Genomic DNA, 13,652 nt, shown 5'->3' on the forward strand with positions numbered 1-13,652 from the left:
ATTACCAAAAAATTATTTTACTGAATTAGAAAAAAAAATTCATTTGGAAGAACAAAAAACGTCAAGAATATTGAATAAAAAAAATGTAAAAGAAGGTGGTTTAGCTGTACCAGATCTTAAACTATATGATAAAGTAATAATTCTCAAACTATCTGGTACTGGGTAAGAAATAGAAAGTGATCAGTGAAACAGATTAAACATACAATTTACAGAAGCAAATGAATATAGTAACCTTGTAATTGACAGTGTAAAGACTTAAGTTTTGGGGATAAGAATTCATTATTTGGTAAAAATTGGGAAAGCATTCCAGCCAAAATTGGGCATAGACCAATATCTTACACCATTTACCAAAATTTTGTTAACTTCTTAAAGTGGTAGTTCGTTTGTCAATTAAATAGTAAAATAGCATAGTATACCCAGTAGCAATTGCTTAAGGACTCTACAAAGGATGCAGTATTTTCAGGTTGGAATTTATTTTGCTTAAAATTATCTTGAGCCCACAATGATCTTCATAACACATTATAGACAAAAATCAAAAGAAGTTAATTTTAAACAGCTATATGAAATAAACGAGTTGCTTAAGTTATTTGTAGAATGAACTTTGTGCCTCACTTTACATATGTTACATGTATATCAACTTTATGATAAAATTAGAGATGTATTCCTGTGGGAGGAAGATATTTGCCTCCCTCCCCCCAAGATAATGTCAAAATATCTAGTTAGAGCACTTAAATTTTAATCAAAAAAGCTGTTCTTATGCCTTCTATTTACTTATCTCTGTGACCTTGGGCAAGTCACTATCCTTTTATTGGTCTGTGTTTCCTCATATATAAAATATATGGACAAAATAAGATGTAAAGACTCCTTCTAAACAAATTCCTATGATGCTTTGATTTTCTATAGTAAAGTTTTAAAAGTTTAAAGAAAAAGATTTCTAATGAAAATATTCCTTAATAAAAATATTACACTGGGAAAAAATTAAAAGTGAATTTGTTTTCTAAATCAGGCTGCCCTCTAGTCAATATCAGATTTTTATCTTATTGGGAGATTCCATTGGTTCTGGTACAGTATGAATAAATGAGTGAATGAATGAAGCATGTATTACACTTTTATTATGGTCAAAGCATCAACTGCCGGGGAAACAAATAGCTCAGGGAGCTCACATGCTAATTGGAGAGACGTTTATGGAAGATTTTCAGCTGCAGATTACATGGTAGGGTGTGGTGTAGTGGCAAAGCAAATTGTAATGTCTCTCCTTTAATGTGATTTCCATTGATCAAACAGTATCAATTTCTGATGCTGAGTCATTTGTTAGTGCCAAAGACTTTGAAAACAAGTACTTTGTTTTCTGGATCTTCAATAGCTGTGTCAGAAACAGTTGCTAGGCTACATCTCCACATGGTTTGCTTTCCAGGATGATGGCTGCAGGCCCTGGGTTGGAATCATTGATGACGCAAAAGGTCTTGGATTTAGGGTCTGAAGGTGGTGGTGATAGTTTCATTTGCCTGGCAAAAATGCTACCTCCTGTCCCAACCTTAGAGTGCCTTGCTTCTTAAGCTAGGTTGGCTTGCCTGCCCTGGCAGTTGGTTGGCAGTTGATCCAACTTACGCAGCCAACCAGTAATAATAATTTTCATTTCCTAAAGTTCCTGGGTTTAGCTCTTGGAACGAACACTGGAATGGCAGCCAGAAGGCTTGATATCTCTAATCCTAGATCTCTTGTGTTACCTTAAGCAAGACATTTAGTTAATGTCTCATAGGATTTAATTTCCTCATCTATTTCATGAAGGTTTGCTAGATGAACACCTTTATGATCCTATAAGAATTTTTTTCTTTTAATAACATGTTTCTTTTCTATCTAAAAACTAAAAAATTGCTCTTTGCTACTGTTCAAAGATGAATTTCATGGGTTTTCACTGTTATATGTTGAAATAGATTTTCTACGTTATCTGGTAGAAAAAAATGGAGGCAACAGTGAACATAAAGAACCAGAAGAGTAAAGAAGAGAATCAGAATTTGATAGGTTATAGAATAGTCTTTAGTTAGAAATAGGTTTAGTGAATTTAGAAAATACCTTTAGTGAATTTGTTGTGTTTTAGTATGCTTTCAAAATTAAATTATTAGTAGGCCTCAGTTTTGAAGCATTTATCATTTAATTTGTTAAATGTTATTATTGATATTTTATAGGTTGGGACGATTTAGCAGCTCATAGCTCAGTAACTATAAAAGATCTCAGGTCTGAGATCTTTCCATGGTTTAGCCTGTTGAAATGGATCTCAGGAGTTTTGTTACCAAAGTATATTTAATGAATTGTCAAAATATTTTAAACGTTTACATTTTATGTGATCAGTATGTTTTTTTCCTCCTCAGTATGTTTTTGGAGATTTTACTCCTGATGAGTTCAATCAGTTTTTTGTGACTCCTCGTTCTTCTGTTGAGGTAAGAGCCCTATTTTGTATATTAGGCATGTTTAATGATCATTTTCAGTCATTTTCAATCTTTACTTTTTTTTTGTTTAAAAGTGTCAGGAAACATTTTATTTTCTAAACATGAAAACTGGTTTAAATTTGGACAAAAAAGGAAAATTGGGGAAAATCATAATGATGAATAAAATACACAGTATGTTCTATTCATGGAACTTAAATATGAATATGAATACAAACTCCTATATTAATCATGGTCTGAGAATGGACACTTTTTTGCTTAGTTTGGCTCATAGAAAACAAATATGTTCTATTAGTAGTGTGTTTCTGTCCCTCCCTTCTTTCCCTTTATCTGTTTATCTAGCTGGTTTTTTTCCAAAGAAATTTTATTTGGTGAATGGAGGCGACACAACCCGTTTTTGGACCAAAACAGGGATGTATATGTGTGTGTGTGTGTGTGTGTGTGTGTGTGTTCACATTTGTGTGTGCATATACACGTACAACAGACGCACGCATATACCATAGTATTTGTTTTCTACTTTAAGGGGAAAGAAGGAAATCCATAGACAAACTAATATCAAGGATTCAGTCAAAACTTGGTTGAAAGCCTGGGTATCATTATTCATTTAGTGTCCAGTCCGGGTTCTTAAAGTCTTCTATAGTTACGGTGAACATGGTAGTGACCCAGAGAGATTTCAGAAAGTTGAGTAAGGGAAGGTCGAATTAGTTTATATAAAGCAGGAAAATGAACCTATACACAGAAAGATTTACAGAAGGTATCTTTATAGATTGTCAGTTAACTACTGATTATAATCATACAGAACATTAATTCCCAAGGAATTTGATTGATTAAAGTTTTACATACTTAAAATTATATTCACATACTTAACATTATACTTATTTAGTAGACAATTCTCTCTGTATTTCAGCAAGATATATGTATACACCTAAGATACTATCATTACTATCTTAACATCATCTGTGATAACCATAAGTGTAAATTTTCTTAAATGGGAAGAAAAACAGTCTAATTTTTATCTGGGAATACTTTTTGAAAATTTGGTCAAAATCAGATTTTCATATTTAGGATGATTAGAAACTAAAGAATATAAAAATTTAGTCTAAATCATTTAAATTAAAATTTTAAAAACTAATCACAATATTAAAAAATTAAAATGATTAAACATGCAACTATAAATTCTAATATTTGCAGTTGACTTAAAAATATATATATATAAGGCTAGCCTTATAATGATAACAAATTTCCCCTTTGGTTTTGTGTCCTAAAATTGTTCTGTAGAAAAATTTTAATGAAAAAAAATTCTTGAAATCTTGGTTTTTGTAATTGCATGTGGCCATCTTAATAACCACTTAACTGGAGCTAGCATTAATTAGACAGTTTTATAAATAAATAAATAAAACATATTGGGAAGTGGATGGATTGTTGGGCATGAGTTCTTGAAGACCTGGCTTTGAATTATGCCTCAGAGACTCAGTTGCTGTGACCTAGGACAAGCCACTTAACTACTTTTAGCTTCCATTGCCTCTTCTGTAAAGTGGGGGTAATACCTGTTGTAGTAAGAATCAAGTAGTAAGATAATGTGTGTAGAAGCAACTTGTAAAGACAACAGGGTGAATGTCAGCTGGTGTTACTCCTTCAAAGATGGAGTGGCAGCCCAGTAGAGCAAATGGAGTGCATAAATTTTTGAACAAATTATGTAGGATTCTTTTTAATCCCTTATTTCAAATTCTTTCATCTCAATGTATCACTTACCTTCCATGTGTGTTTTTATCCAGTTAGAATGAATTGAGTAGTAGTGCTTGCATGATGTTGATACTTAGAATAAAAATTGAGAGCAATAGCCCTTGTATGCAGTCATGTAGTGCCTTGTCACCTTTTCATTTAAAAGAAAAGAGAACACTTAGGTTCTAAATACAGAATTCCACTAATGTGTACAGATTTGTACTTTTCAATCTACTTTTTATTTTTTATTCAACAGATCTTTTTATTTGTCTACATTAAGGCTACCCTATTTATGTGAAGCACTTTTCAGTTTTCCTCTTTTGTTTCCACCTTAGACATTCTAACCACCTAAATAAAGCTCCCCACACTTTTGTACAGCCACAGATACAACTGACACAAAGTGGATCAACTACTAGGAAGAAAGGGGGTCAGGGGTATGGTCTGTACCATGTCTCTTGGCTTCCCCTCCTGGATTCCATTTAGTATTCACTGTGGAGAGCTAGGGTACTATGGGCTCTGTTTAGCTCTCTGTTCTACAGAAAAGTCACGCATCTGGCCATTAGCTTCCTTACCTAAAAGCCCACCAGCATGTAGCTGTTGTTCCAAAGGGACTGAAGTGATCCTAGAGATTGTCTGGCACCCTCATTTTATTATTATTATTATTATTATTTTGGTGAGGCAGTTGGGGTTAAGTGACTTGCCCAGGGTCACACAGCTAGTAAGTGTCAAGTGTCTGAGGCCAGATTTGAACTCAGGTCCTCCTGACTCCAGGGCCAGTGTTCTATCCACTGCACCATTCAGCTGCCTCTAGCACCCTCATTTTATGAGGGAACTCAGAAACAGAGAAGTTCAGAGACTTGCCCAAGACCACACATTAGTAGCAGCCTCAGGAGTCAGTTCCAGGCCCTGTAACTCCCACTCCATTGCCTCTTCTAGATTGCCATTAATTTCTTTTCTTACTTCTAGTCTCCTACTGTTTTGTGACTTTGTACTCTTGGTCAGGAGGGTGCAGCACTGGGCAGAAAAAAGTATGATTGCATCAACTTTAGAATAATACTTTTTAACAGAAAAATAATTGTATAACCCTCTGGTGAGTTGGTTATGTCATACATTTTCATATACATAGTGGTAGCTAGTCAAAATTCACTAATAAGCAACTTATATATATAGTGGTACCAGATTTTATTTGATAAAAACATTAAAGCATTGGGTAATCCTATAAAATTGCTTCCTTAAATTATTGTGCTATTTGTGTAAATGCCCATGTTTTCTAGTTGTGATAAAATATTGTTACAGTAAAGTGTTGAAATTTCTTGAATTAAAAACATTTCAAATATATTTGCAGCTTCCACCATATAATGAAACAATTTTATGTGACACTGAAACCCCAGAGGAACTACATGATGGTAAGTTAATTCCTTTTTATTTTTTAACTCATTCAGCATTTTCCCCTCTTACATACTCTAGACTTTTATACTCTATATTGTTGCTTGGCAGATTGCTTCAGAAATATTTCTTGCCTTGTTTCTTACTCTCCTATTTTTGTTGTACATGAGCAGACTTGATGTCTTATTACTGTTCCATTTTAAACACACCTTTTGCTTTAGAATAAGGCATGTAGTGGTTAATTCTTTCTTTTTCCCTTAACAGTTCTCAGTGTCACAGGTATGTATCATCTGTCATTGTCACCTTTCCTCTTCCTCCAAGGTTTGCTACAGGGTTTCTTGCATTGATGGTGATGTCGCCAGGTGCAGGGGCTTGCTAATCTTGGAGCATGTATGTGTTCATATTGCTGGTGAGTGGTAGCTTGGGTTGGCTGTTCTCATAGTTTAAAATCTTTTTGAGCCTGTTACTGCCATATTGGGAATTTTGGTGCCTTGTTGGCCTGCCAGTTTGTTGCTGTCTTGTCACTTGAGTGTGGGTCTTTTGTTTCTTTACCTGAACTGATTTTTGTAGATCTCGTTTATTGAGATAGGAGCACTTCGTTGCCTTTATGGTACACCATTTTATTACAATAGAAGTAGGTGATACAGGCCTGATGTCTCTTTTGAGACTGACAGAGAGTTCTAATTTCTCTAGTGTTTTTAGTTTGGATCACTTCTAAAAAAAACTGTCAACCAGGAATTTCCTTTAAGATTTAAGGAGCTTACACTCATGGAGTTCCCAGAATTAAGGGATATAAATGTATACTATCCAACTCTTGATGATGTGTATTCTCTTCAAAGTCAGGTCAAATTCTTGGGCTGAAATGAAATTTGAAAAGGATTGCATTTTAAAAACTCATTCAAACTTATAAGAAGTAAGGAACCAGATGAAAGGAAAAGGAAAAAGCAAATTTTATTGATATCTATTTGGCTTGTATTGAAGTTCTAGGAAGTCAAAGCTGTAATTTACGACATTCTACTCAATGATAATTAAGAAAATAAAATAGGAGTGCTAAGAGCCATTAAATGGCTATAATATGGTCACTGACTCAGCTGTTCATTTTGTAAATCTCCTACTACCTCATCCCTCTACCTTGTGGGGACATCAGTCACAAGACATAAGAGTAAAAGAGAAAGCTCTCCTAATTCAAAACCAAACTTAGCAGGTTTTTTAAACAACTTGCTTGGACCTTTTGAAAGTTTCATGTGACTAAATGGATTTTTCAAGGTACAGATATAAATGGCTTCTTTATCTAAAACAACTTCACTTAGTAAAATGCTTTGAAGCCTGTAAGCAGTTCAGTCTCAAGAGTGGGGAAGGAGAGGGGGAAAGCCTCCTATTTTGTTCATTTTAACATGGTGCTCTTTAAAACATTGCTTCTTACACAGATTAAAAGTCATATTTTTAAAGGAACATATATAAGCCCAAACTGACCTTTTATGTAGGTCTTTTTGTCCTTTTTTAGGAGCCTGTAGTACTATAGTAAGCCAAGTTTATTGGCTTTCTACTCCATAATAATGATCTGCTCAGTAATGGGTCTTGTCAGCGTACCCAAGGAAATGGTACATTTACAGAGTACTCCAAAGTTCTCAATGTATTTTTAAGTAGTAGCTTAAATGTGTTAAAAGGCTTTAGTAACTTTAAAATGCACTAAGACTTTGGGGGCACCCTGTATATTGACATGTAATTTCTAGTGTTGAGTATATTTTACTGTTCAAAATTGTGTTTTGTTCTAGCCTAGTATAGTTCTTATTCTGAAATTTTAAAAGCAGCTTTTCATTAAATTTTCTAGTATTTTAAAAGGGCTCTAAGACTATTTTTTTTGAAAGTGCTGCTTTGTAACCTTGTTTGAAATTTGTTACTATGAATTGGTTACATTTAATTCCTTTAAAGAAAAAAAAGCCACTTTCAATAAATCATTTGTAAGAAGGTAGTACTAGATAAATCATTAAAGTTGATTTCATTAAAGCTTTAAATGTTTTTGTCATTACTTGAGGTGTCTTTATCTATTTTCTAGAAAACTGCCTGCCTAACTATCTTGTTTGCTCATTTAACTTTTTTTTTTTTTTTAGTGAGGCAATTGGGGTTAAGTGACTTGTCCAGGGTCACACAGCTAGTAAGTGTTAAGTGTCTGAGGCCGAATTTGAACTCAGGTACTCCTGACTCCAGGACCGGTGCTCTATCCACTGCGCCACCTAGCTGCCCCAGCTCATTTAACTTTTACCCAAAATGTGGGTTTCTAGAAAAGATGTTTTTCTTGACCTTTCCTTCCCTGCCAGTATATTGGATTGATAAATTGGGCTTTGTCTTAACTTTCCTGCCCTTCATTGTGCTTAAGTACGTCCATTGTGATAGAAATATAATGAGCAATTCGAGCTAACTAGGCAGGGCAGGTGTGTCCTGTTCCCTTCTAATGTTAATAATCTAAACACTCAGTGTTCAATATTTAATTGATGCACCAGCATATTGAAATGATCACAAAGTTCCATGAATGGCCGACCACGTTGTACATCTGTATTTACTATACAGTAGCCACTTTTAAAATTGAGAATACACATGCTAAAGGAGCTATTTCTGCCTCTTATGAATAATCCAAATCCTGCTCAAGCTGCATGACAGTGCATACTAATTCTTAATATACATTTGCAGCATACACCATAACGCATTGACAGGATACATTATAACCATTCTAAGGGGTATCTTGTCAATGTGTAGTATTCTTCATACCTTCAGGTACATCAATTTCAGTCCATGCAACATTGCATCCTCGAAACATCACGGAATGGGTTGAAACAAAGATACGTGGAAGCAAAGTGGACTGTCAACTTATAGGTACAATAATGAAAAATTGATTTCATTGAAAATAGTCATTCCTTTAGTATTCATTTTTAAAAAAAGATTCCTAAATGATGAACACTGGCAGTGAAATCAGAATGACTGCTTTATATTTAAACTTTGTATAGGTATTATTTTTTTATTTTTTTAATGTATGAGGTATTTTATTTTTTCCGTTACATGTAAAGATAGTTCTCAACTTTTGTTTATACATGCTTTACAATTTCAGATTTTTCTCCCTCCCTCCCCTCCCTCCCCCCTCCCCTAGACAGCAGGTAATCTGATATAGGTTATATCTATATATCTCTGTATAGGTATTATTAATGTTTATTTTGGTACATTTTGGGTGTTAGGGAGAGTAATAGCTAATGGTTGGATTTTCAGCATTTGATGTATTATAAAAAGTTACGTCTCTACATATTGAGACACATTTCCTTTGCCATCATAGTACTGTTTTATAAGTGGCCTTAAAAAAAGTGTAGAATTTAACAGCCAATTCTTCAAAATAAGATAGATATTGAATGAAGTGGGAAGACATATATTCTTAGGCAACTTCTAGGTTTAAGTAATAGGTTATGTATGTTAAGTATGAGGAATTTGTCATAGGTTTACAAAGCAAATTTGTTTAAAGAGTATGGGGGATAGAAAGGCCTGGTATGCTCTGTATGGTCCATGGGGTCATGAAGAGTTGGATACAGCTGAATGACTAAACAACAACAGAAAATTAAGAAGACGACATAATTTTGTTTTCAGTATTGTGGTCCCTTAGGAAATTGCCTTGTGTTTTCATGAAGTTGATCCAAATTAAGTCATTCAGTCATGATTTGAGAGCTGCATGTTTATAAAATGTTTAGAATTGTGTTTATATATGTTTTAATGCATAAACACATACACACATGCCTGCATACACATGTATTTGTAGGTAAAGTGCTGACACTCTTGTCAGTTTTATTGTGTGAAAAGAGGGTTGGATTAGGGTACTTTGGTATTGCATTTGAATACTCTCTATATGATAACCTCAGTATTGATAGTTGTTAAAATAAAAAAGCCTGGCTCAGGAAGAGTCTACTTAGGATACCCATTTTCCCCATCTTGTTCCACATCCATGTGGGAGCACACATCACTTTAAAATGGGTGTCCTTAACCTTTTGTATCATGAACCCCTTTGGCAGTATAAAATCATGGTTTTAAATGAAATTATACTGAAATAAAAATGCATTTTTTTCTCTCATCCAAATTAATTGACCCCCTGAATTGGTTGACAGACCCCTTGGAGGTCCATGGATCCCAAGTTAAGAACTCCTCACTTACAGGCTAGAAGGAACATGACAATGAGTCACACCATATCTGGGTTGAGGGGAGAGAATTGATTGTATATTTTTAAAAGCTACTTGTTGAGTTTGATGGAAGTTATTAAAAACAAAGACGATAATATCGTGAATTGTGTCTGCTGTGAGGATTTGCATATATTTTATTTGTCTTTATTGGGCACTCAATAATAATTTCAAATTAACTACCATGTACATTTTTACATCGAAGCTTTCACATCTCTTTTGTAATTGTAAACTTTTTATTAGTGAAAGGGAGATAGATTGTTATTTCTTAAGTAGATAACTTTTACATGCCACCTGGAAGAGGATGATCATGGTACAGTTAGGTAGGTGTAAGCTGAATTATGGCACTTTGCATCATTAATTATATTAGTTTTTAAAGTTAAGGTATTTGAATAGTTTGATTTTTGTATGTGCTATTGTGACACTTAATGAAACAGGTCTTATTAATGTAAAGAATTAATTGTGATTTGAGGTTTCTATCACCCCATCTTTTGGTTAAAATTAGAAGTGGTGGAAGCGCCTGAGGCCTGCTGGGGCGCACACACCAGGGCTCCTAATTCTAGCCAAAAGATGGGGTCATAGAAACCTCAAATCACAATTAATTCTTTCATTACTTTAAATTGAGTATATTTCAAGGTAAGAAAGAGTGGGGGAAATAACTTTCCTGTTCAGTTAGTGAACTGAGTAGACAAATCTTGTAAATTTTAATGTCTCTAAATTGTACATGTGTATATAGATGGTGATCACATAGCATGAAGTCTGAGTGACTCAAAGATCTTCTCAGAATAATTTTGCTCAATATTTTATAGAGGTTAGTTCCACACTGAGGAATAAGGCTTTAAATCCTCTATGTAATTCCTGTTGTTCTATCAGAAGTATGCCTTTTAAATTTGATTCCTTTTCATTTTTTAAAAAGGTTTTTGGTCTGGACTTGTGAAAGAGTAAAATTTATTTTATAAAAGCTACATTGTTTCTTAAAATTTTTAAATTAATTTTTGGGACAGGGTTTTTAAAATTTTTACAGAAATAGGTGTTAATTGTGGTAGGTGGTGATTTTGTTTTGCTTCTGTTAATGATTATTTGAATTTTTCCAAGATATTTACTGTGAATACTTAATAAATTGCCTAAATCCACATTTACTACTACATAGAATAGTGTGGTGAAGATAGGAGTTTATTTGAAGGTATGTATTAAGGGAACCATTCAGATACCATTTGGCTATTTTGACTGGAAATTCATTTTGATATGTTTTCTGAAAATATAAATTTATGATAGCATGGTAATTGAGAATGAAAACACAAGTTTGTGCTTTTCATGATACCATAACATTTGAGTATTAATTTGGTTTAGTTACAAAAGATGCATTTCTTGCACTAATGATGGATTCCGTAGATTTCTGTTAATTAGAAAAAGAGCATACTATATAAAGAAGATAGAAAAGAAGAATAGTATAAAGGATCACTAATTTTGATGTTTCATTAAAGACTGAACTTAACTAGGGGCATCATTATCTTTTCTTTTAAACAGGGGAAGACTATCAGCGAATTGAGTTTGGTGTTACCGAAGTTATTGAACAAGATGAATCTTTACTGAATAGCACTGACTACAGTATTTCAAGCACACTGAATCCTCAGGCCCCAGAATTTATTCTTGGTTGCACAACTTCCAAAAAGAACCATGATGACCTACACAGTGAAACCAACTACAACTCCATCGACTGCCAGTTCACAAGCCCTGTGCTTGCTTTGGATAATGGCTCCAATGCTGAAGCAGAAAATATAGAAAATGACAGCCTTTCTGGCGGCCTTGGACAAAGGGAACGTAAAAAGAAGAAAAAAAGACCACCTGGATATTACAGTTATTTGAAAGACGGCAGTGATCATATCCCTACAGAAACTCTTGTAAATGGTCATGGAAACTCACCAGTACTAAACAATGTAAGCACAGAGGATACAGGATTTATGAGAAATATACCATCGTCAACTATACCGAGGACTTGTAATAGCCCTGAAAATGCTGTGGACTTCATCAGTGACGCTGTGACTGATGATTCTTTCCCTAGAGCACTAGACAGTATCAGGACTGCAGGGCAGCCTGAGGTATGCCATGTCACTAATTTTGAACAGTCTTGCATCCCTTCAGAGGCCGGCAGGGGAAGCCCATTAAGGACAGCTGTTGCACAGCCTTATACTGGTACTACTGAAAATCTTGGAGTTGCTAATGGACAAACACTTGAATCCTCTGTCGAGGGCCCAGCTGCCAATGGGGTAGAATTGTACACTGTGGAAAGCACTGACTCTGATCCAGCTAAGCCTGACAATGCTTCCCCTACTGCTGAGGTCACAACCCCTGTCACAGGGTCGGTTTCTGTTAGCCAGCCTGCTAAGTCTTGGGCCAGCCTTTTTCACAATGCTAAGCCCTCTGCTTCCACACCTGGGGCTTATGTTGAAACGAAATATTCCCCTCCTGCCACATCTGCTCTGCTCCCTGAAAAACAGGTTGAAGTCAAAGAAGGGCTTGTTCCAGTTTCAGAGGATCCTGTAGCCATAAAGATTGCAGGTATAGTTAACAAAGATTACAACTGAAAGTGAAGATGTGAGCAATTGTGATTAACCTTTGATTAAGGCTTTAAAGTTTTTATAAATAAAATAAATGATATTGTAGACATTGATTCTGGGAGAGTAGGGCCAGAATTTTAAGTTATTGAAATTCTGAAGCATTGCAATTTTAAATCATCTGCTTATTTTCTGGGATTTTATGGAGTACTTGCATATATTACATGATAAAAATGCAATAATATATACTTCTAAGCATAAAAGAGTAATTACACTTACAAGTTAAATGTTTAAAGTCTCATTGCTAGGGCAAACAAAAAGTCTTTCCCCAGTTTTTGATTGAATAGTCCTGTTCTGTTGCCTAGCCATTTTGTGGTGGTGTGATAAAGTAGCCTTGTTACTTTAGGATATAAAGGTTATATGCATTTAATACAATATTCTTTCTCTAGTTTGTACTGTCATTTTAGTCTGTTTCCAGTTTTTTTAATTTTAAGAAAGTTTTATGAAGCAAATAGTTGGCTTTTTAAAAGTACTTCTTTGGAATGCCTGGATATGAGAAATAGAAACTGATTTTCTTCAGAATTTCAACAAACCAAAGATCAGATTTGGACAGGAAAAAAACATGGAAGACTTGTTCAAAGGTACCTTTTAAAAAAAACAAACACCAACACACAAAAAAAGTGCTTAAGTTTTTTGTGTTCACAGTGATGACAATTCACTTTCAAGGCTCCTTTTTGTTTAGAAATTAAAAATTTGGGGGCAGCTAGGTGGCACAGTGGATAAAGCACTGGCCTTGGATTCAGAAGGACCTGAGTTCAAATCTGGACACTTACTAGCTGTGTGACCCTGGGCAAGTCACTTAACCCTCATTGCCCCATGCCAAAAACAAAAACGAAATTAAAAATTTACTGTAGGTTGAGGGCATTTATATACACACAAGAAAAGAAAGATAATTCTTTTTAAAATTCCCTTATATCCAAAACTGGGCCTGCCTTGTTATATAATTTCTCCTATCAAACCAATTTGCATTTGGTGCAGCATTGTAATATTGAACTATTGGGACAGCTAGGTGGTACAGTGGATAGAACGCTGTCCCTGAAGTCAGGAGGACCTGAGTTTTCAAATCCGACCTCAGGCACTTAGCTGTGTGATCCTGGGCAAGTCACTTAACCCCAATTGCCTCCCTCTCCTTAAGTTTTTTTTTTTAATTACTGTGCCTTGTGTAAATTTCTTTTGATCCAGAATTTCAAAATTTTAGCTTGTTGTATCAGAGTAACTTCAATGAAAGCATCAAAGAATTTATCTTTTTATTTTTTAAAAAGGAAATTCTTCATGTG

General features: G+C 34.6%; 1 protein-coding gene across 8 annotated transcripts in view; it reads left to right on the forward strand.

Moving 5' to 3' along the window:
- Positions 1-13,652, forward strand: part of USP10 (ubiquitin specific peptidase 10) — a 90,227-nt gene that overhangs the window by 46,819 nt on the left and 29,756 nt on the right. The window contains exons 2-6 of one of the 8 annotated variants that reach the window (XM_043982209.1): positions 2,370-2,438; positions 5,512-5,572; positions 5,817-5,831; positions 8,325-8,423; positions 11,285-12,319. In XM_043982209.1, the coding sequence (XP_043838144.1) occupies positions 2,370-2,438; positions 5,512-5,572; positions 5,817-5,831; positions 8,325-8,423; positions 11,285-12,319 (1,279 nt within the window). The remainder of the gene's footprint in view (positions 1-2,369; positions 2,439-5,511; positions 5,573-5,816; positions 5,832-8,324; positions 8,424-11,284; positions 12,320-13,652) is intronic. The other 7 variants (XM_043982211.1, XM_043982214.1, XM_043982215.1 and 4 more) reach the window with 7 other exon arrangements.

The sequence above is a fragment of the Dromiciops gliroides genome, chromosome 2, assembly GCF_019393635.1.
Source record: "Dromiciops gliroides isolate mDroGli1 chromosome 2, mDroGli1.pri, whole genome shotgun sequence".
NCBI classification, from domain to species: Eukaryota; Metazoa; Chordata; class Mammalia; order Microbiotheria; family Microbiotheriidae; genus Dromiciops; species Dromiciops gliroides.